Source organism: Geotrypetes seraphini, chromosome 6 (genome assembly GCF_902459505.1).
Source record: "Geotrypetes seraphini chromosome 6, aGeoSer1.1, whole genome shotgun sequence".
Lineage (NCBI taxonomy): Eukaryota > Metazoa > Chordata > Amphibia > Gymnophiona > Dermophiidae > Geotrypetes > Geotrypetes seraphini.
This window is the reverse complement of record NC_047089.1, coordinates 2,732,669-2,758,745: the sequence shown is the minus strand read 5'-3', so window position 1 is coordinate 2,758,745 and position 26,077 is coordinate 2,732,669. Positions and strand designations below refer to the sequence as shown.

General features: G+C 43.7%; 1 protein-coding gene across 3 annotated transcripts in view; it reads left to right on the top strand.

Moving 5' to 3' along the window:
- The window catches only part of CNGA4 (cyclic nucleotide gated channel subunit alpha 4), a 41,738-nt gene extending 15,933 nt beyond the window's left edge, over positions 1-25,805 (top strand). For all 3 annotated transcript variants that reach the window (XM_033949163.1, XM_033949162.1, XM_033949161.1), the window contains exons 4-5: positions 16,879-17,874; positions 25,085-25,805. In XM_033949163.1, coding sequence (XP_033805054.1) covers positions 16,879-17,874; positions 25,085-25,470 — 1,382 coding nt within the window. In that variant the 3' untranslated portion in view covers positions 25,471-25,805. The remainder of the gene's footprint in view (positions 1-16,878; positions 17,875-25,084) is intronic.
- The last annotated feature ends 272 nt before the right edge of the window (positions 25,806-26,077 follow it).

The following is a 26,077-nucleotide window of genomic DNA, read 5'->3' as shown; positions in this document are numbered from 1 at the left end:
CAGCCTACTCCACCAGCAACTGTAGAGGCTCTCCAAGTGCTCCAACTGCTCACATCGACACATAGAAGCTGAGGCGTGGGATTCTTCAACAACCAGTGTCTTCAAAATGGAGTACAGACTCCTCCCCTTTCAGTCAGACCAATCCCCAGCCAGCTTCAACCAAAGAACGCCGCCCACTCAATTCGGGAATTCAACCCAGCTGGGTGGACAGTTTGTAGATTGTAGATCCATCTTTGTTTCCTCTGACTTAGCTGACGTCTCCAGTCACCACGTCTCACAGAGCAGGGGAGATGATCACCGCAGGGAACTGAAAGCATGTTGGGCTTCAAGGCAGTGCATCACCAAGGGTTCTTCCACTCTCTTAGTATGTATACATGACTTGTGCTCCAGTAATCTGACCCTCAATTTCCGTGAGGTCTGTCCCACATATAACAAAGGACAGGGGCATTTGATGATATAAATAACCCCCTCTGTAATGCAGGTTGTATTGCTCTTTGTCCTGAAACCGGATGCACCAATTCAGTGATGTTTAGCATCAGAGAGCACACAGAGCATCCACCACAACTGTGGTGTCCCCGTTCACCATTCTGAACACCCTCCTTGTCCACTACAGGTAACATATTAGGGCTCAAGATGTCACATAGATTCCTGTTCCTTCCATAAGCAAAAAGGATCCTAGTATCCTGAAAACAGGGGTGAGCCCGCAGGAGCCCAACATGTGTTTGCATGACCCGTTTCACCCGAGGGGACATCTGATTAAACTTAGAAACAAAAGGGATCACATCCCCTTGAGATTGTTCCCTCAAATACTCCAATATGGCCTCTCTGTGATTGTAAAGAGCCCGTCTAGCTGCTCTAGACACAATAGTTTCTGGATATCCTCTCTGATGAAACTTCTCCATCAGTGTTACTGACTGGTGCCTATATTTGGCATTGGAGCTACAAATCCATCGATAGCAGAGAAACTGGGCAAAAGGTATACTTGTCTTAGACGGGTACGGGTGCATGCTGCTAAAATCTAGAAGGCAATTGCGATCCGTATCTTTCACAAAGATGGTGGTATTAAAATGTCCATCCAGGATCTTCAATCTCACATCTAGGAATGAGATTTGTGTCCGATGATATGTCATCTCAAAACGCAAAGCAGTATGACATGAGTTCACATATTCTCTGAATTTGAACAATTCCTCCAGGGACCCCTTCCACAGACAAAAAATATCGTCTATGAAGTGGGCCAACCCCAAAATCTCTCTGAAAAAACAAGAGGGATATATAAATTGTTCTTCAAAATGTCCCATGAATAAATTTGCAACCGTCGGGGTGAAAGTCGCCCCATAGTCACCCCAGACAGTTGCATGAAGAATTAATTCTCAAACAAAAAATAATTCTTCTTCATAGCTAAAGCACACAACTCAATCAAAAAATCTGGTGGAATCAACCAAGGGCTTGGGAGATGGCACAATGCTTGATGTAAAATCTCAAGTGCCTCATCCTGAGGGATTGAAATATACAGGGCAGCGACATAAAACGTCACCAGACAGGTGATCTCTGATGCCCTAAAGTCCCACTCCTCTAATAATTTCAAAATGGGTGGTATCCTTTAAAAGAGATCTCACATTCGACAAGCAAGGCTGCAAATGGATGTCAACATACTTGCATGCTCTCTCAAGCATAGAATCCCTCCATGAAATGATGGACCTACTAGGGGGATTCGCATGATTTTTGTGAATTTTAGGGAACAAGTAAAAAACAGGCACCTTGAAAAAACCTGTGTGTAAGAAAACTGTATTCAGCAGTGGTAACAAAGCCTGATTGTTTGCCTGTATTGGCTACCGATGGAGGCACCTGTAAAGTTTAAGTTCGCTTGTTTCTGCTTTAAAGTACTATATGGACTAGCCCCTAAATACATAACTGACCTTTTCTCCTTCTCAGCCAACAAACATAAGAGAAGTTCACATTCAATCTTCGTTCCCCCTCCAGTTAGAGGATGTAAACTCAAAAGACACCATCAACACCTTTAGAACAATTGTTTACGCCTACTACTTATGGGGAATTCAGGAAAAGCCTAAAAACATATCTGTTCCTGAAATATCTGGGCAGCTGACCCGTACAACTCTTTCTCCTCAATAACTGATCCCTTGAGCTGTTAATCCCTAGCTTCTACCCTGTTAAGTTCAATCTATTTGTACCTTCTTTTAATCTTTGTAAACCGCATAGAACTTCACGGTAGAGAATGACACGGTGACAAAATTAATCACCGTCCCCGTCCCTGCGGATAACCGCGGGAAACCATCTTCATGTCATTCTTTAAGGAGAGAGGGAAGAATCAGAGTATGAATGGCCACAACCACTGACCCGCAAGTTTTGCTTTGAAGAATGATGGTGTAGAAGGACCGAGTTCGAAATAGACACTAGAAAATGACATGAGATTATTTCCCGCGGTTATCCGCGGGGACGGAGGACGGTGATGAATTTTGTCACCGTGTCATTCTCTACTTCACGGTCCTGCGGTATATAAACTGTTGTGTTATTATTATTATTATAGTGTTTCTCATTGCTGAGTGAACTGATACATTTTGGACCGTAGACATTTTTGCCTAGACCTGTTGTACAAGTGTCTAAGTGCCAAAAAGGGACCAGTCTGATGAGATGATCACTGGAGGGATTAAATAATGCCCCCTACACTCCACCAGTGGTCACCAACCCCCACCCCACCCCCTAAAGTTCAAAATAAAACAGTGCATACCTCTCTGTAGAACAGCGGCACCTGTTATAGGAAATTCTAGTAGAGCATCACATAGGTGTCTTAAGTGGCCTGGTGGGTGGCTAGTGAGCCATACAGAGGAGGACCCTGACCCATAAGACACTCTAACCACTGCATTTATGGTGGAACATGTGCTCCCACCAAAACCCTACTCTACTGTCATAAAGATAGAGAAAGCGATGGGGCCGGATGGTGTACATCCGAGGGTGCTGAAGGAACTTAAGGAAGTTCTGGTAGCTCCACTGACTGACCTTTTCAACTAGTCTCTAGAGTCGAGAGTGGTACTGGAGGACTTTAGAAGGGCAGATGTGGTCCCTCTCCACAAAAGTAGAAGTAAGGAAGAATTAGGGAACTACAGGCCGGTAAGTCTGACTTCTGTGGTATGCAAATTAATGGAAACACTTTTAAAACAGAGAATGGTCAAGTTTCTGGAATCCTGTGGATTACAGGACTGGAGGCAATATGGATTCATTAGAGGTTGGTCTTGCCAGACAAATCTGATCAATTTCTTTGACTGGGTGACCAGAGAATTGGATAGAGGATGTGTGCTAGATGTGGTGTATTTAGATTTTAGCAAAGCCTTTGACAGTGTTCCACACAGACATCTAATAAATAAACTGAATGCCCTTGGGATGGGTCCCAAAGTGATGGACTGGGTCAAGAACTGGTTGAATGGAAGGCGATAGATAGTGATCAATGGATATCGCTCTGAGGAAAGGGATGTTACCAGTGGTGTGCTTCAAGATTCTGTTCTTGGGTCTGTTCTTTTTAACATTTCTATAAATGATATTAGTGAAGGGTTGTCGTTTAAGATTTGCCTCTTTGCGGATGATACCAAAATCTGCAATAGATGGTGCCAGATGCCAGATGGTGTGAATAACATGAAGAAAGACCTGGTGAAGCCTGAAGAATGGTCTGATATTTGGCAGCTATAATTTAATGCTAAGAAATGCAAGCTCATGAATTTGGGCTGCAAAAACCAGAGGGAACGGTACAGTTTAGGGGGTGAAGAACTTATGTGCACGATGAAAGAGCAGGACTTGGGTGTGACTGTATGTGATGATCTTAAGGTGGCCAAACAGGTTGAAAAGGTGACGGCAAAAGCTAGAAGGTTGCATAGGGAGAGGGATGGCCAGTAGGAAAAAGGAGGTATTGATGCCTCTGTATAAGACTGGTGAGACCTCATTTAGAATATTGTGTGCAATTATGGAGGCCGTACCTTCAAAAAAATATAAAAAGGATGGAGTCAGTCCAGGGGTAGGCTACTAAAATGGTGTGTGGTCTTCATGATAAGGCGTATGGGGACAGACTTAAAGATCTCAATCTGTACACTTTGGAGAAAAGGCGGGAGAGGGGAGATATGATAGAGTTGTTTAAATACCTACATAATATAAATGTGCGCGAGTCGAGTCTCTTTCATTTGAAAGGAAACTCTGCAATGAAAGGGCATAGGAAGAAGTTAAGAGGTGATAGACTCCGGAGTAATCTGAGGAAATACTTTTTTACGGAAAGGATAGTGGAAGAGGTGGTGGAAACAGAGACCATGTCTGAATTCAAAAGGGCCTGGGATAGGCACGTGGAATCTCTCGGAGAGAGAAAGAAATAATGGATTGGCAGACTAGATGGGCCATTTGGCCTTTATCTGCCGTCATGTTTCTATGCTTCTAACATCATCTAACATCTTGTGAGTGTTCCTTCTTTTAGGCAATTATTCTTTGGCGTACACAGAAATTCTTCAGTCTCAGTTATGGCACCTACTCTTTGGAACTCTCCATTTATCTTCGTGAAGAAAAATCGTTCTCTACATTCAAAGCTCAATTAAAGACATTCTACTTCTCTTAAGCATTTTACTCATAGGCTCTGGAGTAATCTGAGGAAATACTTTTTTACGGAAAGGGTAGTAGATGTGTGGAACAGTCTTCCGGAAGAGGTGGTGGAAACAGAAACTGTGTCTGAATTCAAAAGGGCCTGGGATAGGCATGTGGGATCTCTCGGAGAGAGAAAGAGATAATGGTTACTGTGGATGGGCAGGCTGGATGGGCCATTTGGCCTTTATCTGCCGTCATGTTTCTATGCTTCTAACATCTTGTGAGTGTTCCTTCTTTTAGGCAGTTATTCTTTGGTGTGCACAGAAATTCTTCAGTCTCAGTTATGGCACCTACTCTTTGGAACTCTCCATTTATCTTCGTGAAGAAAAATCGTTCTATACATTCAAAGCTCAATTAAAGACATTCTACTTCTCTTAAGCATTTTACTCATAATTTTTTGGTTTTTTATATTCTAAATTCTAAATTCTTTTTACTTTTTCTTTTTTAAGTACCAAGTTATATTATGGCTTCCCTTTTTTTTTCCTTTCCCTCGCAAATTTTATTGTAATCTAACCTTATTGATTTTTTCTTTAATTGTAATGGAGTTCAATCTTATTGTAACATCGTTTTATCTTGCAGAAAAACATTGCTAGACTTCGGATTATCCAAAACATTGTCATTAGACTCATTTTTGGGAATTACACTGGCTCCCAATAGAAGTGCGTGCAATTTTCCAACTGAGTGGCATTTGGTCAGGCTCCTCTTTACTTAACTAATTCTTTTTCCATTGCTTTTCATAGGAATTATAGAAAATAATCCCATGCACTTTTTGCATTTCCGTCTTCCAAGTGTTGCAGATTTAAAAAACATCATGACTGCACCCTTGCCTTTCAGGCAGCTCTTTGCGATACGGACTTCTGATTCCTATTTACACTTTAGAAGACAACTAAAAACTTTTCTTTTCTCCAAGTTTATAGTCGATTAGAATTCCTTCTCGCCGCGCTCATCTTACTGTGTTTACTTCATATAATCTTTTGTAAACCGCATTGAACTTTATGGTTATGTGGTCTAGAAATCTGATTTTATGTTATGTTATATTATGGTTTTACCTCCCCAATTTCCGCTAGATTTTAACGTTGGTTTTATATAAGCAGTATATTAAATAAATTGAACTTGAACTTGATAAGGGCTATTAGAGTGGTAGACAGGTGGGTATAGTAGGTTTGGGGGAGTTTTGGAGGGGTATATGATGAGATGTACATCTGGAACCCTTTCTGTGACGTTCACAGCAGTGACCCACAACTCTGTTGGCTTGTGTTTGTGGCCAGTCCATTTCAATGCTGACCCCTCTTATGTCTAAACGGTGCTGATGTGGATGTTTCAAATTTGAACGTTTTTGTGGTCGGAAATGGCAAACAAAGTTGGATGTCTAGGTGGTGTAGATCAGTGGTTCCCAACCCTGTCCTGGAGGTCCACCAGGCCAATCGGGTTTTCAGGCTAGCATGGAGCAGATTTGCATGCCTGTCTCTTCCACTATATGCAAATTTCTCTCATGCATATTCATTAGGGCTAGCCTGAAACCCGATTGGCCTGGTGGTCCTCCAGGAAAGGGTTGGGAACCACTGGTTTAGATGTTTTGGTGGCCAAGACATCCAAGTAGGCGATTTAAAACAAACCAACCAAAAAAGAGGTTTTGGACGTCCCGTTTGAAAATGGATGTTTTTCCACTCTCGAATTTGGATGCTTAGTGGGAAATGTCCAAATTCGGATTTAGACTTCCTATTCAAAATGATTTATTACTGATTTTACTATTTATATACCACTTGTAGCCTATGTGGTTTACATGCAGGCACTCAAGCCTTTTTCCCTATCTATCTAATGGGGGCAATGGGGGGATTAAGTGACTTGCCCAGGGTGACAAGGAGCAGTGTGGGATTTGAACCCACAACCTCAGGGTGCTGAGGCTGTAGCTTTAACCACTGCACCACTCTAGTGAACCAAGTCTAGGACAATCAAGCCATTGTGACATCACTGATGAGGTTGGCTCTTAGGCATTGGTGGAATGAGGCATTATGATGTCACAACTCTATCAAAGGCTAAAACTTTTCACACTATTTATTTATTGAATTTTCTACACCGTTCTCCCAGGGAACTCAGAACAGATTTACATGAATTTATTCAGGTAGTTAAGCATTTTTCCCTGTCTGTCCTGGTGGGCTCACAATCTATCTAATGCACCTGGGGCAATGGGGGGATTGTGACTTGCCCAGGGTCACAGGGCAACCTCAGGGTGCTGAAGCTGTAGTTTATTCCAGTTACAACAGAAGAGGTTCAATGTGGATTACAAAAGAATTAACCAGGCAGCATCTAGGAAAACATAAAAATTAGAAGAAACCTTCTCAAATGAATCTTTTAAATATTGACTAAATAAATAGGTTTAAGTTTCATTTGTTTCTCGTTTAATAGCAATTGGAAAGGAATTCCAAGTTTTATAATAATAATAATAAAAATTTTATTCTTGTATATCGCCATACCCAGCGAGTTCTAGGCGGTTCACATCAATTCAATTAGGATCCGCGATGACATGCAGATTTACAACATTTTTTCAGAGATTGAGCGGCGAGGAAGGGAGAGGATAGAAGGTAGAGAAGAAATTATGAGGGAAGGAGAAGAACAGTGCGAGGGGTGAGGTGTTATTGCAGGAGAGGGGGAGAGTTAAGGGTCCTGTTAGCTGAATAGGTGAGTTTTGAGTAATTTTCTGAAGCCGAGGTATGAGGGAGCCTCGAGTATCATTTGGGCTAGCCAGGGGTTCAGTTTAGCTGCCTGGAAGGCGAAGGTTTTGTCTAAGAATCTTTTGAGATGACATAGTTTTAGCGAGGGGAAGGCGAACAGCTGAATTCTACGGGATTTCTTATTGGTGCAATTAAGGTTAAAGTGAGGATGTATCTTGGCGATGAACCAAATACTGATTTGTAGCAGAAGCAGGCGAACTTGAAGAGAACTCTGGATTCGAATGGCAGCCAATGAAGTTGGTGGTAAAACGGGGTGATGTGTTCCCATTTATTCAGGCCAAAGATGAGACGGACGGTGATATTTTGGGTCATCTTCAGTCTCCTGATGGTTTTCTTCGTGGAGCTTAAGTAAATTATATTGCAGTAGTCCAGAATGCTGAGAATGGAGGACTGTACTAGTAGGCGGAGAGAGGTGTCGTCGAAGTATTTTTTTTATGGTGCGGAGTTTCCAAAGTACCGAGAAGCTTTTCCTGACTGTGAGGTCGGTGTGATTTTCTAAGGATAAATGTTTGTCAAGAGTGACTCCCAGTATTTTTAAGGTAGGTTCGAGGGGAAAAGTCATTCCTTTCAATTGGATTGTGGTGTCCTTGATTTTGTCATTGGGGTGGCTAGGAAAAATTTAGTTTTGTCAGGGTTTAGTTTCAGCCTGAATGATAGCATCCAGAGTTCAATCTGATTGAGAATGTTTGTAATGTAGTCGAGTAGTTCTGGTGTGAAACTGGTTAGAGGGATGGCTATTGTGATGCCATCTGCATAGATGAAAAATTTGAGCTTGAGGTTTATGCAGGAGGTCAGGTAGATATTGAACAGGGTGGGGGATGGTTCATAGACAATGGCGCGAAAGACAAAAGCGCGCGCCGACAATTGAGCGCAGTGCACGCCGCCGCGCCGCTCTAAATTACAGTTTTTAGGGGCTCCGACTGGGGTTTTTGTTGGGGAACCCCCCCAGTTTACTTAATAGACATCGCAACAGCGTTATGGGGGGTTTGGGGGGTTGTAACCCTCCACATTTTACCCTGAACTTTTTCCCTAAAAACAGGGAAAAAGTGAAGTTTTCAGTAAAACGTGGGGGGTTACAACCCCCCACACCCCCCACAACGCCCCCCACAACGCGACGCGATGTCTATTAAGTAAAGTGGGGGGATTCCCCCCCCCACGCCCCCCAGTCGGAGCGCTAAAAACAGTAATTTAGAGCAGTGCGGCGGCGCGCACTGCGCTCAATTGTCTGGGCACGCCTTTGTCCCGGCGCGCTTTTGACCTGACACCGTGGGGGATAGGGGGGAGCCCTGCGGGACACCGCAGGTGTTGTCCCAGCTATATGAGAAGGAGTAGAAGGGAATCGCTTAAATTTCATCTGTTCTACAGAGGGGAAACCCAGAGAAAAAGGACCCCAGATAATAAAGCAAAGGGGCCAGGCCATGAACTATATCTAATATTACACTGCATAACAGCGCACTAGCCTCTAAGGACAGCCAATGCAAGCTTCTCAATAAAGGAGACGCTCTTTGCTTGGCCTAGTGGTTGTGGGTTCAGGCCCCACGCTGGTCCTTGTGACCTTGGGCAAATCACTTAATCCTCCACTGCTCCAGGTACTTTAGATAGAGACTGTAAGCCCCCTGGGACAGACAGGGAAAATGCCACTTAGGCAGCCTCCATTGATAGGCGGTCTATAATTGGCACAACTTAGCAGTTACATATTCTATTTGGAGCGCAACTCCAAAGGGAGACTTAAATGGCAGCTCTGCGCAGGATGGCGTGCTAATGCAGCATTAACCACGGCTCTCGGTGCATCTGAGTTAACGGGGAGAAGGTGCCCCTGTTCATCTGATCGTTAACCAGCACTCCTTGTTGTGCCTTTGTGTACACAGACAGCTACACGATGAATAACTGTTTCCAGCTCTTTCTTACAAAATCTACAAATCTTGGTTGTACCAATTTGATTTCTGTGTTCGCCCTGAGCCATCTCATCCATAATTCACTGTCCTGAGCTGCAGCTACCAGTCTCTCTTCCTTAGGTTTCACTTCTCCTCTCCTTAACAATTCATGTGTCCAAGCTTGATCTATGAACGCTTACAATTCTCAGCGTATAACTTTCATGAAGTCACTTTGTCTTACCGTCTCTCAGTTCTCATCCCCAGCTCTGTGAATTTCCTCTGAGAACGACCCTGGGAGAGCCACTTTATCTCCACATGACCCGGTTCTAATCCCCTGTGATTTTCTTAATAAATAATAGAGAAAGGGGGTGGGGGACTTTATTTATTAAGAAAATCACAGTAAGACAGGGACCCGGAGAAGGAGTGAGATGAAGAGAGACAGGAAGAATGGGTTTGATTTTCAGCCAGCAACAGGCAGAGTTTTTGGTGCTTGCTGCTGGCGTTAAAGCTGTTTCCAGTGACTGGTGTTGAATATTAAGGGTATTTTTATACGGCTAAACAGTTAACTTGTTATACCAATATTCAGTGGTTAACTTTTTAGTGGTAAAAGATAAGACAGCTAAAGTGTGTCCCAATAAGAGCGCAAGATTTAATTTTTTTAATAAAAGGCATAATTTATTTGAAAAGTGAGGAACTCACCACGACGCTTGCTCGTTTGATGAAATTTTGGATTATTGCAGCTCAGGTCCTGCAAAGACATGTCAGATCTCTGCATTTTCCAAGAAGTATGGCCCAATCACATGGCGGACCACACAGCGACTCATGGGGTGCCTACGTTGGCTTTTCAAGAATCACTCGAGAAATCTGGCGGTTTTGTTTGTTCACGTATCCACTAAGGTGAAAGTGTGCCTCATCGCTAAAGACCATTTTCTCCCAAAAAATTGCCATCCACGTACTTCTTGGTTTTCCAACACCCGCTTGACAAATGCCCAGCACTTTGGGTGGTCCATTGGCTGCAGATTTTGCATTAGTTGAACCCTGTAAGCATTCAGATGCAGATCTGCCATGAGAATTTGCTGCATGGTACTTCTCTAAATGCCCAATTGCTGTGAACGATGGCGAATCGAAGTTCCTGGCGACACTTTCACTGAGGCCGGTGCGAGGGCGGCCACAACTGAACCAGTTTGCTCAGATTTGTTGATCATTCTTTTAACTGTAGACCGATTTGGTGCATTTTGCCGACCAAAAATTGCACGCAATTTGCGAACTGTTTCAGCAAAACGTTCCCCACACTTCTAATATGTTTTCACAATAATAACACATTGTTCTTTCGTATAGTGATCCATGTGTCTACGTGACAGCTGTGAAATTTTCAGCCTTGCCTAAACAACAGAACGGAAATGGTGCCCAATTCAAATTTTGTGCTCTTATTGGGCATTCCTATGTTGAGGCAGTCTTATTTGACTGCTAAATTTATCTGGTGAGGTGCTGAGTATCAGGTAAGAAGCATAATATAGCTGGTTATATGCTAGGCCAGTGAATCGCAAACTGTGCGCTGTGGCATGTTTGCAGGTGTGTTACGAGGCACCGGCAGCAGCAGACTGCTTACAGAACATACCTCTTGTGGAGAGAAGCACGTTCTGTAGACAGTCAGCTGGTGCCAGCGTCTCCCCCCCCCCCCCACTGGTCGCTCAGGGCCTGTTTACAGGGCCTTTGCAAATGCACATGATATCATCGTGGTAACGTTTGTGCATTTCCGGGTGCCCTCCAGCCACGGCCCCCTTTGGCTCCAGATAGTTTGCGAGATACTGTGCTAGGCGCTAACTGGCAATATCCAGCAGTTGTCTCATTTAATATTAGTGGTTAGGCACCGATTTGCTATGTGAGGAAGTGAAGAGTGCAGGGAGGAAAGGTGGAACTGCCTGACAGCAGGGAGGGCTAAATGGCCTAAGCAAGACCTCGGCCAGAGGAAAAGAAAGGTAAAAGACTTAGGAGTGCATACAGTCCAAGAGGTCTCGTAGCAAGAGGCATCCCAGGGAAAAGCCCCGAGGCAAGCGGTCCTGTGTTGGACAGAAGCAGAGGCTTCAGGGAGGTAAGACCAGCTTAGCCAAGTTAAAAGAGTGTGGATTAAACTTGTGGGAAAAGTAGTGTACTGGTACCAAGGAGTCTGTCAGGGACAGAGATTAAAAATGAACTAAAATCAAACTCCAGTCAGTTATTAATTTGAGTGTCCAGCCTGTGGAGAGAAAGGGGGAAGGGAAAGGGACTGAGACTTGTATACAACCACATTCAAAGCGGTTTACGTACTGGCAATGGCATACCAAGGGTGGGGGGAGGGGGGGAGCGGACTGCCCCGGATGCCAGTCCTAGGGGGGTGCACAGCCAGCTGGATCTGGAACTTCCCACGCTGTTTTAAATGTCATCTGCATCTCAGCGCAGTTGCTGCACTTATTCCGAAGCAGAGTCGGCAGCCGCGCTGAAGTGCAGGAAGGTCCTGCGATGACTGCATCTGCCGCCTCTGCCTCTGGAAGACGTAAGTAATGTCGGAGAGGGTGGACTGGCAGCTACAGTCATCGCGGGACCTTGTTGCAACTCTACTGGCCACCCCTCCAATGTCACTTGCATCTTCCGGAGCAGAGGCAGCAGAAGCAGTCATTATGGGACCTTGCTGGTTTGGAGGGAGAGAGGAGCATAGAAGGGTGATGGAGAGAGAGAAAGGGGGTCAGGGTGGTATGGAAGGGTGGTGGAAGGAGAGAAAGGGGGCAGATGCTGATGGAATTGGTGTGCAGGGAAATGAGACAGAGACATAAGGGAGAAGGATATTGGTTGCCGTACCTTAAGAAGGATATGGCGTTACTCGAGAGGGTTCAGAGAAGAGCGACACAACTGATAAAAGGGATGGAAAACCTTTCATACGCTGAGAGATTGGAGAAACTGGATCTCTTTTCCCTGGAGAAGAGGAGACTTAGAGGGGATATGATAGAGACTTATAAGATCATGAAGGGCATAGAGAGAGTAGAGAGGGACAGATTCTTCAAACTTTCGAATAATAAAAGAACAAGAGGGCATTCGGAAAAGTTGAAAGGGAACAGATTCAATACAAATGCCAGGAAGTTCTTCTTTACCCAACGGGTGGTGGACACCTGGAATGCGCTTCCAGAGGACGTTATAAGGCAGAGTATGGTACTGGGGTTTAAGAAAGGATTGGACAATTTCCTGCTGGAAAATGGAATAGAAGGGTATAAATAGAGGATTACTGCACAGGTCCTGGACCTGTTGGGCCGCTGCGTGAGTGGACTGCTGGGCAAGATTGACCTCAGATCTGACCGAGCAGAGGCATTTCTTATGTTCTTATGGATACTGGATGGAATTGGGTTGGTGAAAAGAAAGAGGGCAGATGCTGATGGTGTGTGGGGAAAGGATTCTGGATGGAATTGGGTTGGAGGGAAAGAGGGAGCAGATGCTGATGGAAGTGGGGAGAAGGGAGAGGAGAGAGTGAAATGCCAGACCAGGGGGTGTGGGAGAGGGAAGGGAAGGAGAGAAGAGAGATGCCAGACCTTTGGAGTAGGAAAGTGAAGAAGATGGATGCCAGACCAATAGGGGTGAAGGGAAAGATGGAAAGGGAAGGCATACAGTTTCTGGAAGTGGCATAGAATGACAGAAGATGACAAATAGAAAGGACAGACAGTGGATGAAAGGAAGAGAGTGCCAAGAAGATGAGGAAAGCAGAAACCAGAGAAGACAAGGTAGAAAAAAAAATCTATTTATTTATAGTTTTTTTGCTTTAGGGGAGAAGCATCGCTGTTTCTGTGGTGTTGCATTGTATGCAGAGTCCAGCTTCTTGGTGGTTCAATTTAACCTTTGTCTACGTATTTCTATTTTATCCCCCCTTTTACAAAACTGTAGAGCAATTTTTAGCGCCGGCCTTGGTGGTAACAGCTCTGGTGCTCAGAATTCTATGAGAGTCGGAGCTGTTACCACACTAAGTTTTGTAAAAGGGGGAGGGGTTAGTTTGTGATGACATATTCCATACTAGGCGAAGGTGTTCTGTGTGTTCGAAAGACACGGTTTACTGTTAGGATTGACCGTGCAGGATTGATCTGTACTAGTCTGTTGTACTGCCTTTTCCTAGGTACACTCTTGTGTGATGTGTGGATTGTTACTAAAAGTCATGTTTTTCATATGGATGGGGGGGGGGGGTGTCACATAGGCTAGGTATGCCACTGCATACAGGTACTCAAGCATTTTCCCCCTGTCTGTCCCACAGTCTGTCTAAGTGACTTGTCCAGGGTCAGAAGGATCAGTTCAGAGAACAGATTTGAGACGCACCCAGGGTGAACAGATTTTGCATCTGGAAAAAGAGGGCGTGTGGCCCCTCCCCATTCTGCCCCCATCCCCATGCAAACCTCGTCTCCTTGGGCCGAGTCTGGAGTGCGACGTGATGCTGCTGCACACATGCATACATGCGTGTGACATCACCGCATGCGCAGAAGCACTCCAGACTGGGCCCGATCTCAACTGCTTTTCAAAACCCGGACAAAGTGCCAGGTTTTGGAAAAGCCGTCCGGATGCCTGGACAGTCCTCTAAAAAGAGGACATGTTCGGGGAAATCTGGATGTCTAGGTATAATTCTTTTCAACTCGGTAAATTATTATTTTCCTTCCAACTCCTGTGTGTTTGGCTGTATTCTTCAGGGTTCCAGCTCTGGCTATGGACCACGTTTCTGCATTCTATTGAACTGGTCAGTAGTTGTGCCTGACCAGTTAAATTGTTTTGAATATCGAGTGAGGGGGGAAAGGAAAAGGGAAGAAGCGAGAGGGAGCAAAAAGTCCATCAGGTGGTGCTGTAGCACACATCATTCCCAGCTTGAATCTTCCCCGTGACGGTGCTTTCTGTCCGCATGCAGAGGGGGAGGAGAAAGCAGCATTAGGGTTTTAGGGATGCACAGAGGGAAGAGTGAGAAATTCTCATTTTATTTCTATGCAATTCTGGCTCTTGCCTGGGGTGGGAAGACGCAAGTGGCAGGATCCCTGAGGTCTGAAGAGATTTTTCATCACCAGGCATCTTCCCATCTTGGCGGCTGTATGAGATGCTGGAGCACACGTCTACATGATAGACATGGCAGGGAGGCTACGATACCCTTGCGACTGAGAAATGTAGTTGGAAGGAAGAGAAGTCTCTTGCAGGTTTCAATCACAACCCTCATCTTAACTGCACATTGAATTTGCTGGGTGGTCAGGAAAGTGCAGAAGGCCTGACGAGACCAGAACTTTTAGAGTTAAGAGCTGTAACAGAAGTCACTCATGGCTCTTTCTCCCCTCCCAAACAGACTCTGGAGAAGGCTAAGGGGCTGATGAAGAAAGCTGCACTCGAGCCGTAGAAGCCAACTTTTGAAATGATTGGGAGTTTTGAACTCGTACCTCACAACAAATTTTCCCTCACTCGGTGAAGGAAACACAAAATACATTTGGTAACGAATGACCAGCCTATATTTAAATGTCAAGCATAGGCAGTGGAACGCTGCTTTGATTGGGGGGGGGGGGACCCAGGACCTCTAAAGAGCTCCCAAGTCCCCCACCCACCTCCTCCCAGCGCTTTAGTTTTAAATCTTCAGCAGCCGCTATGCAGTGTCCATGAGCAGGTCTACTCCCGGAAGTAGAATGAAGGGTTCCAGGGAAGGCCTGCTGCCTGATACTGTGTGGCGGCTGCCCGAAGAATTAAGCAAACACAGGGAGAAGGTTTGGCGGGAGGGCCAAAACCACAGTGACCGAGAATTTGGGGGGAGGCCATGGCCCCTGTGTTCTCCCCTGTTCCGACGCCTATGATGTCAAGAACATAAGAATAGTCTTACTAGATCAGACCTATGGTCCATAAAGCCCAGTAGCCCGTTCTCACAGTGGCCAATCCAGGTCCCTAATACCTGGTCAAAACCCAAGGAGTAGCAATATCCGATGCTACCGATCCAGGACAAGCAGTGGCTTCCCCCATGTCTTTCTCAATAACAGACTATAGATTTTCCTCCAAGAACTTGTCCAACCCTTTCTTAAAACCAACTACGCTATCTGCTCGTACCACATCCTCTGGCAACGCGTTCCAGAACTTAACTATTTTCTGAGTGATAAAAGATGTCCTATTGGTTTTAAAAGTATTTCACTGTAACTTTATCGAGTGTCCCCTAGTCTTTGTAATTTTTGACAGAGTAAAAAATCGATCCACTTGTACTTGTTCTCCTCCACTCAGGATTTTGTAGACTTCAATCATATCTCCCCCTCTTTCTCTTTTCCAAGCTGAAGAGCCCTAACTGTTTTAGTCTTTCCTCATACGAGAGGAGTTCCATCCCCTTTATCATCTTGGTCGCTTTTCTTTGAACCTTTTCTAATGCCACTATATCTTTCTTGAGATAAGGAGACTAGAACTGAATGCAATTTTCAAGATGAGGTTGCACCACAGAGCGATACAGGGGCATTATGACATTCTTAGTCTTGTTAACTATAATTCCCAGCATCCTGTTTGCTTTTTTGGCCGCCGCTGCACATTGGGCAGAAGGTTTCATCGTATTGTCTAAAGTAGGAGCAGCGGTGGCGGTGAACAGGCTTTTCATGGCTTGCCCACCAGGGAGTCCCTCTGCCGCATCATCAGTGATGTCATCAGTGACATGGCAGCGGGAAGGCCTCAGTGGGGCAGGCCAGGAGAAGCCTGTTCACCACACTGCCTCTGCCAAGCCAATCACTGCAACACTGCTGCTACTTTAGGAGGCCCAGAGGTATGTCAGGAGTCAGGACTCGATGAATCGGTGAGTCCGATTTTTTTAAAAAGTGAATCGATTTGAATTGGCGAATCAAGCAGCTCCCAATAGACATGAGCTGTCCAGGGTTCTGAAAGCAGAAAGCGCTCACCAGTAAACCAATGCACAGACCATGCATTAAAGAGCGTAGATATTGCTAGAGCTGTGTGTGTGTGTGTGTACGCGCATTAATGCACATACCCCAAGAGTATAGGCATGGGTGGGCCTGGGTCCTTCACTTTGCTCAGGCCCACTGAGAAGCCCTGGACACCATTCTGTAGCTGGTGGGGATCTTCAGGACCCACCAGCTGAAGAAATCTGTAGCCATGTGGCTGTCAGTGACTTAAAGTGCTACTGCTGATGTGGCATTAAAGGCACCGAGTATGCTCAGGGTGGCAGCAGCAACACTTTAAGCCTCTGGTAGCCACATTGTAGCTGATCCGGGCAGCTCCAGGTTCTTGAGATAGTAGGCCTTGGAGGATCCCAAGGGAGGCGATTCCTAGTTCCCACTTATTTTCACTGTAGGTCCCCTGAAAAAATTTAGTTCTGGTTGCTTTAATGGTGTACCCACCTATGTGTGTGTGCACAAGCATATACACATTACATAAGAACATAAGAATAGCCTTACTGGGTCAGACCACTGGTCCATCAAGCCCAGTAGGCCATTCTCACAGTGGCCAATCAGGATCCTAGTACCGGGCCAAAATCAACTCAGTTTGCTTTACAAATAAGAGATAAAGCTTTAAATAAAGAGTAAAACCTATAATAATGAATAAAACAAAATGTCATCTCACTATGCCATCTGAATTGATTTTCACGTTATTGTTCCTCAATGCTGCTGCTCCTTTCTTCACAGGGTGTTTGGAACAAGGGATCCTGATTACCAGCCCTAAGGAGCTCTCCAAGCGCTATGTGAAGACATCTTCCTTCCGCTGGGACCTGCTATCCCTGCTGCCCACAGACCTACTGTACCTGAAGGTGGGGATCCATACACCAACTGTGCGTTGGAACCGCTTCTTCCGCATCCCAAGGCTATTTGAGGCCTTTGATCGGACAGAGACTCGTATCCAGTACCCAAATGCGTTCCGTATCTGCAAACTTATTCTCTATGTCTTTGTAGTTATCCACTGGAATAGCTGCATCTACTTTGCTTTATCCAGTTATATTGGGTTTGGGAAAGACGAATGGGTTTATCCAAACATCTCTGACCCTGATTTTGGCCGTTTGTCCCGGCAGTACCTTTATAGCTTTTACTTCTCTACCCTTATTCTCACCACAGTGGGTGACACCCCCCCTCCCTATCAAGAGGAGGAATACTTGTTTATGGTGGTAGACTTCCTAATCGCTGTTCTTGGCTTTGCCACCATAATGGGGAGCATGAGCTCTGTCATCTCCAACATGAACAGCGCCGATGAAGCCTTCTATCCCAACCATGACCTTGTCAAGCTCTACCTAAAACTGCACAAGGTCAACAAGAGCGTGAAGCGCCGGGTCATTTCATGGTACCAGCATCTGCAAATTAACAAGAAGATGACCAATGAGAATGCTATCCTACAGAACCTTCCAGAGCGTCTGCGGGCAGAGGTGGCTGTCAGTGTGCATCTACCCACACTCAGCAAGGTACAGATCTTCCAGAACTGTGAGAAGAGTCTTCTGGAGGAGCTGGTGCTGAAGTTGCAACCTCAGGTGTACAGCCCTAGCGAGTATGTCTGTAAAAAGGGTGACATTGGCAGAGAGATGTACATCATCAAGGAAGGAGTGCTGGCGGTCGTGGCTGATGATGGTGTGACAGAATATGCTAGACTTGGAGCAGGCCAGTACTTTGGAGAGATCAGCATTTTGAACATTAAAGGTGATATTTATCGACCTCTCCTGCCCTCTTCACCTCTTCCTGTTCCTATCCACGTGAAGGGCAGTTCTCTAACTGGGTTCCCACATGTACACGTCCCTTGTGCATGTAAATGTGAGCCAGGGGACTAAGTGCATAGCGTAGAAGTGCAGCATGGGTGAGACAAAAGTGGAGTTCCCATTTACACAACTGCAGCTGCACCCGGTCTCTGGTTTGCCTAACAGAGTGCTTAAATGTTCACTGTGCCAAAAGTTGCTTCTACTAGTCCTCTGTAATGGAATCTGGATGCCCAGATGCCGTTATAGAATAGGGTCTCATTAAGCAGCACTGGGGCATCTAATTGGAAGTATCCGCTTATAGAATTGATTCTCTTACAATTACCAACCCCTGTGCTTCATCCCTGCTTCATATCTTTTGCTGGTACCAACTATACCGTTTTCTGTGAAAGGCCTTTGCCTTTGTAATTCCCATTAAAGGAAGGAAGCAGGAAAACATTGCAACAGCTAAAGGCCATAAGAGCCTTTTAGGAGCCTGAGCACTTTCCTCTCTACTGCACTATCACTTACTCCTTTTCATGTGTGACTACAAAGTGAATGACAGTAAAAACATGCAAAGCAAACAATTCACAAAATAAAATACCCATTGCATACTCCAATAAGAAATACTCAGCCTGCCCATGAAAGCCTTTCACTCTGTCCCTCAAACAACGGCTCAGTATTCAGCTGCTGTGGTTGGAGTTTTCTAACTGTTAACCAAGGCCGTGCAAAAATATGTAAATTGTCCGAATAGACCCTCTGAATATTCAGATACATACTTTAGATACTGACCTACATGTCTTCAACTAATTCTAGACTTCAACATAATTGGAAACAAATTTCAAATCACTAGGGGAGTCCATTCCAAATCTTGGGAACTACCCTAGAGAAGCAATGCATTAATGAAGTTCTCGTGAATATGGGGGAGGGGGGGTAACGGGTTCGTTTTTAACTTAAATGTCCTAGTCTTGCATTAGGGAATACTCAAAAGACCAAAGGTGATTTTGAAACCAGTGCGAAGATGGCACCATAGAGGAGTTGTCAAGTTTATTTAAATCTTCATATAAAGCAAAGAGAACTACAATAATTGATAGGATGGAAAAGGAAAAGCAATAATATGGCATGCAGGATGCTATCCTGGCCGTTCCCTGGTTGAGAGGGGGAGGCAGACTAATGAATGAAGGGGTCACAGCTCAAAGGCATATTTGTATGGAAATTTATTAAGGGAAGATTTAAACTTATCTAATGATGTCCCTTATCAGCGATGAGAAGAGCGTGTATTCCATAGGGAGGGACCTATTACTGAAAAAATGCTACATCAAGTCAATTCGTAAGTGATCTGTCTAGAAGTTAGAACAAGCACATTTTGCTATACAGATCGAAGAGTTTGAGATGGTAGGTATTGAATTAGTAGTTGATTGAGATTGGGTGGGGCTTGAGGTTGAAGGGTTTTGAACAACAGTAATAACTCTTGTCACCCCACATCCTGAAGTCAGGTGGACGTCATTTGGCCAATACATTGCACATTGGATACTCCTGAGCTGTATTCTCCTTCAGAACAACCTCTGGAGGCTTAACTGGGTTTATACATGAACATCATCAGTGGAAACATAAGGGTTACAACCAAAAGCAGAAAGTTCTTCGACAATAGTGCTAGACGACGTACGAATTGCTGAACTTACTTTCATTGTCGCTAGTAGGCTCATAATCTTTAAAGTTTTTGTTTCCAGGGCAAAGAAGAATTAAACAAGCTGCAATGGCAATCAAACTCAATTAAGGACTCTTAATAAAACAGTCCACTTCTCCCTCCGTGATAGGGGATTAACAGACCCGCAAATACAGAAAAACTGTGAATAATTTTCTATTAAAAACCATCGTGAATATGGTGAAACCGTGAATAACATGGTGGGAGACCTGGCCTGTTCCTGAAGGAGAGGCAAAACATGGTGAAGAAAGTGCTGGGAATCAGCAATTTCTCTATGCAAGCTGATGTAATTTTGGGGGGGAGGAGCCAGCAAGCTAAGAACCGCAAATAATCAAAACCACGAATATGGAGGGAGAAGTGTAGTTCTTTCTAACACAGTTTCAGTGAAGTTGTTAAGAATCTAAGTCCCATTAAGATAACTTTTGTAGCAACAAGTCACTACTGATAAAAGTTGGTTTTTTTTGCCAATGATGTGGGCGGAGGTGGTAGAGCATAAGTAAGCTCAACCAAGAGACCTGAGGCTTTTCCTTTCGTTGGATAGAGACTCTTAGCCCTCCAAAGTGGTGTTGTTTTGTATTTAAATGATTTCTTATCCCCACATCACCATAATCTAGAGAGAGTATTATGATTCTATACATCACTCATCTTCTTCATCGAGGACATGTTCAATAGTGTATGCTGATGCGACATCCATCCCTGTCATTAATGTTAATTGTAACTGGGCTAATAATGGCTAACTCAAATCACTCTTGGGTGCCACTGAGATCCTGGTTGTTCAATACCAATGCCCACAGCAGTCCGTGCCTTTAAGATTGCTGACTGCTGTTGGGAGGAATGGGGTGGGTGGTGGGGGTATCTGTCTTCTGTGCATTAAGGCCATCCAGTTGGCAAAAAACCAGTTTCAGACCGCTCACAGACCCAAATTCATTTTATCTAAAGCTGTTTATGAGTCATTTCCCCAAGTGAAAATCAAGTGCACACAAAAATATCTGAAAATCCTCATTGAGAGAGCAACGTAGCCAATGGTCACAGACATTTGTTCAAGAACAAGGGAAACTCCAGGTGGACTCCACATTTAGGCTCCATTCACCTTCACCTGATGATCTGATCTCTGCTCTTTACAAAGGAGTCTGCCTATGTCTGGTAGCGCTGTAGAAATGATTAATAGTAGTAAAGTCGAGCTATTGGTGCACAGAGATTTCGGCAGTTGGAACCCAAGCACAGTACCGGGTAAAGCTTTGGATTCTTGCCCAGAAATAGCTAAGAAGAAAACAAACAAACAAAAAAATTTAAATTGAATCAGGTTGGGCAGACTGGATGGACCATTCGGGTCTTTATCTGCCGTCATCTACTATGTTACTATGTTACTATTTCACTCTCCTAAAACGACATCCCAGTTAACAAGGCCTGCTGTCCACTGTCCAAATATTTCAGTAACATTTCCTGTACTGTCAAAAACACCATATTTGCACTATGTCAAGGCTGGAAACCATTCTGGACCCAATGTAGCCCCTCCTGTATCATCTGCAGAAATGCCACCCAACACCTTATCCCAGTCCTTGCAGTGTAATAATCTCTTTTCAGCCTAAATACTCCTGTAATTCTTGATTTCTGTTTTGCCACCACAGATATTCAAGTCTCCAAGTTCATCAATTTAGTCTCCTGTGGAAATTTTAGTTCACTTAATTACCTTCCTAAGAACAGCCTCCCAATTTCATCATAAAATCATATCATCCACATTGTCTTTCTCTTGTTAAAATAATTTATCACCTGTCCCTGGCTAAAATTTTTCAGGATAGACTGCACTTTATTGCCTAATACAATAATTAACCTCTCTCACTGTTCCTTAATACTACGATACCCCTGAAAGTAAAAGTGAATGGAGCATGGCCCGTCCTAATTAAAAAAGAGCAAGACTGCACATCTGAGATATGACCCTTGTGAGTTGGAAAATAGGTCAAAAGGGCTAATTCTAGCAAATTCAAAAAGCTGTAGCAAATCTGAGCAGATATATTGTCCTGATCATTCATATGAATGTTAAAATATGCCCATATTAACACCAAATCTAATCTAATCTTTTGTCTTGTTGTACTTCATCATCCCTATAAATGATAGGGCTCGATGCAGTTTGTAGAACAAAATATGCTAGTGGACATTAACACTCATACGTAGAAAGCCATAGAATCTTTAATTTTTTAAAAAAAATTCTTTTTTTAAATGTGTTGAGCGACATAATAAAAAACCAAACAAACGTGTAAGTTTGTTTTGGGCCTAAGTTGCTAGTCGCCCAAAGTCGGAAACATCCAAAGTTCATTCTTGAAAAATATGTCCAAAATATATTTTTTTTCGAGAATCGTCTACTTCTAAATTCAGCCGTTTGATCATCCAGAATGCTAAGTCGTCTATCTTTATACCCCATTCTCGTGCAAAAAAATTGTCCAAGTTAAAAACACCTAGAACAAGACTTTATGGACATAGGAGGGACCAGCAAAGTGATGGACATGGCAACAGAGTAGTGGGGCACCTTACAGGGAACTGATGTGAACTTCACAAAAAGGGTGCTACATAAACATCTCACCACAACTCCCTTATAGGTCATGGTGAGCCCCCCCAAAACCTACTAGACCCACCTGCCTATCAACACAATAGCCCTTATGGCTGCAGGTGCCACCTATATGGCAGTACAGTAGGGTTTTGGTGGGTGCACATGTTTCACCATGAATGCAGTGGTTAGAGTGGCTGGGTCCTCCTCTTTAGGGTTCACTAGCCCATGCCCCAGACTACATAAGACATCTTTGTACAGCTCTACTTGGCTTTCCTATGCTAGGTGCTGATGTTCTGGAGGCAGGTATGTACGTTTTTATTCCGATTTGTATGATGGTGTAGAGGTGTCGGTGATCACTGGGGAGTCTGTAGTTTGTGTCTACTGTGGTTATCTGGTCACTTTTGATACCTTCTGGGCACTTAGACCTGTTTTTAGATTGCATAAGTCCCAACATATACGTTCCATCTAGGAAGTCTCGTTGAACTTTCGATTATCACTGCAGGACGACTGAGCCTAGGTCGGCCCACATCCCACCTACCTCCTGCCCTAACCACTCCAAAAATGCCCCTTTTCACTCGTGGCGTACAGCAGCACTGAAAAGGCCTAACTGTTTTTAGATACGTCTAAAATCCCTTTAGATTTAGATTATCGGCACTTGGACGACCTGTCTTTTTGATTGTCCAAGTTTTAGATGTATTTCTGTTTCGATTATGTATCTCATAGTCTTCAAGGAATTTTAAAAAATGGGAAAAGAAGGTCTTTGACTGAATTCCTTTAAGAGAGGGAAACGCCAACATGTGTGTGCAAGATCTACGATTTGTTTGCCTAGAAAAATTCAATTTTGAAGAGTACTTAATTACATCTCTGAGCCACAAAAAGAAGCACAAGGGGTCTTCAAGTTCCGAGCAACCAAATTTCTATTTGTTGATGGACCTGATAAGGGCCATGTTTCAGCGTACCCACCTGCATCAGGGGTCGTTCAATACAATCCTCATGAGAAATCAATAAAAATAAAAAACAGCCCATCAAATGAAACCGGGATAAAGACTGAGTGGACAGCATGTTTGTGCAGATTTTCATTTTAGCAACATTAAAGCCTTTATCCCAGTCTCGTTTGAACAGCTGTTTTTTTTTTTTTCATTTTTATTGATTTCTCATGAGGATTATATTGAACGATCCCTGACACAGGCAGGTATGTTGATACATGATCCTTGTTGGGTCCATCAATAAACAGAAATTTGATTGCTCGGAATTTAAAAGCCCCTCATTTATTGATTTGGATTTATATCCCGTCCTCCCAGAAGAGCTCAGAATGGATTATGAGTTTACATACATAATAAAACATAGCAGGATGTAGTAATGTAGATCACGACAGTACATTTTAGGTCATAAGCATGATAGAAGTCAAAAAGCATGGCAATACTTAATAGGATATGAGTCTGGTATGACATTGCGGTAACTAATAGAGCCTGATAGTACAAAGTGTGGTAAGGCGGTAGATAACAGAGCATGACAGTGCATTAGAAAGAGCATGGCGGTATGATACATACCTATGAATGATGATATATGCTAGGTGTGATATAGTAAGGAATTATCAGCAATGACAGTGCATGACAGTATGTGGTGTGGCAAGATAACACATTATCACACACTATTATGTACTAGGTATGACATGGTATGGAATGTACGGCCATGGAATGGTTGATCTTGTTGCGTAGACAGAGGTATCTAGACTGGGACTATTTCATAGGTTAGAGGAAGAGGTGAGTTTTTATTGCCTTCCTGAAGTTCAGTAGGCCTTCAGGTGATCTGATGTAAGGTGGTTGTCGGTTCTAGAGGTGTGGTAGGTCGGGCGAGTAGGATCTTTTCCGGGCATTCTCAAGGCAGAGGGAGCATCCCGAAAGCCCCTTGTGCTTCTTTTATAGCCTCTTGCTGGTCTGTTCTTTGAGTCCCTCTCTTTTTTTTGATTAATTACACCTCTGCCAGAAATTCTACTGCTGGAAGATACCTCCAAAGAAAAGCAATTCTCAGCTCACTGCAAACATAATTTCTAACTGATGGAAATAGAACTGTGGCTCCTTTTCCTCCCATCTAATTTGATCCAAAATGCTATAACCACAAGGACATACCATTGAAATTTAGAGACCTTGGCTATTAGGTTCTAGTAATACGAGTAATTAGAATATCAAACTGGTATTACAGGATTAAGGAGTCCTTTTACTAAGCTGTGGCAAGAAGTGGCCTTGGCTTGCCCATGTTTGGGTCTTTCCCATGCGCTAAGGTCATTGTCGCAGCAGCTATAGAATGATCAATTTCCATTTTTCATATTATTGGCCATGTACTAATGTTGTAAATCAAAAGCAGAATCGAATCCATAAACACGGGTATTATTCAAAGCCAAACAACCACATGCAGCGTACACTAGTGTCACTCAAAAAATACAATTCATACCTGCACATATTGATGTAAAAATAACAAACCACAGTGGAGAATGAAACACCTCATCCAAGTGTTATGAATTCTAACTAATGAAGATACCATACTGGCTTGATGGACCTTCGGTCTTTCCCAATATGGCAGCTCTCATGTTATGTGCTTATGTTGTGAAATATTTTCTTAGGTTTCTCTTTAATTTACAACTTTGACCTCTTGTTCTAGAACTTTATCTCACTAATAAATGCTTCCTTTGTATGCATTCATTATAGATTTGAAATATTTGAATAGATCTATCATATTGCATTCCTTCCTTTCATCCATTGTACACACATTTCCCTAATTCTTACCTCATAGGGGTTATAGTATTCGCCCTCTAACAATTTGGTAATGTGGTTTGCCTCTACCATTAGATAAGTGACCTTCCCATCCGAACACAAGTGAATAGTTTTTACCAGTTGTTATAGCACTGACTATTGGTTCTTTGACCCACAGGGAATACATCTGGCAACAGGAGAACGGCCAACATCAAAAGCATTGGCTACTCAGATCTGTTCTGTCTTTCCAAGGAGGACCTGACGGAAGTCTTGATTGAGTATCCTGATGCTAAAACCATCTTGGAAGAGAAAGGCCGTGAAATCCTGATAAAGATGAAGAAACTAGATGAAAATTTAGCCGCAGAGCTGGCTGCCAAACAGCTAGAGATGGAGGAGAAGGTGAGAAAATTGGAGAAGAACCTGGATGCTCTGCAGACCAGGCTGGCCCGATTCCTGGCTGAACTGGAGTCCAGTGCCTTGAAAATGACCTACAGGGTTGAGTACCTGGAATGGGAAACCTCCCTGCTAGAAGACTATGAGATTGAGGGGTCTGAAGCTCCATAGAAGTGAAGGAGTAGCCTAGTGGCTGATGACCAAAGAAGTCAGGTTTCAATCCTACGCCTGCTCCTTAGATTGTGAGCCCTCCGTGGACAGGGAAATACGTTGAGCTACATATGAAGTGAAATCCAAAATGTTGGGAATATTCATGAGTCCTCTCACTGAAGGAAGAGTTTTATTGTAAAGCTTCAACAAATCAAGGGCTCAAAGCTTCCAGTTCCAGTTCAAGGGAAAAAATACAAATTATTCTCAGTGGATATTAACGACTGATTATGTACAGTAGATGGATTCATCAAAGCCAAGTTGTACTGCAAATAGTATTCTATTTTCTGTAATGATCTTTTCAGCAGGTAAATATTAAAATATTTTTATTGATAAATCTGGGACAATTCTCTTGTGTGGATAAATGACCTCAAAACCTGTAAATGACGTGAGACAAAGATACTGTTGTAACATTCTTAAAACCAGTAGGACTTTCACTCAGCATTCCTCATCCCATGCTCACTACTCCTTAGATCCTCACTCATCCTTGGCCACTGGGAATGCCTCATCCAGATGATCAATACTCTTCAGTCAGTCTCTCTCTCTCTCTCTCTCTCTCAGTACTCTTCGT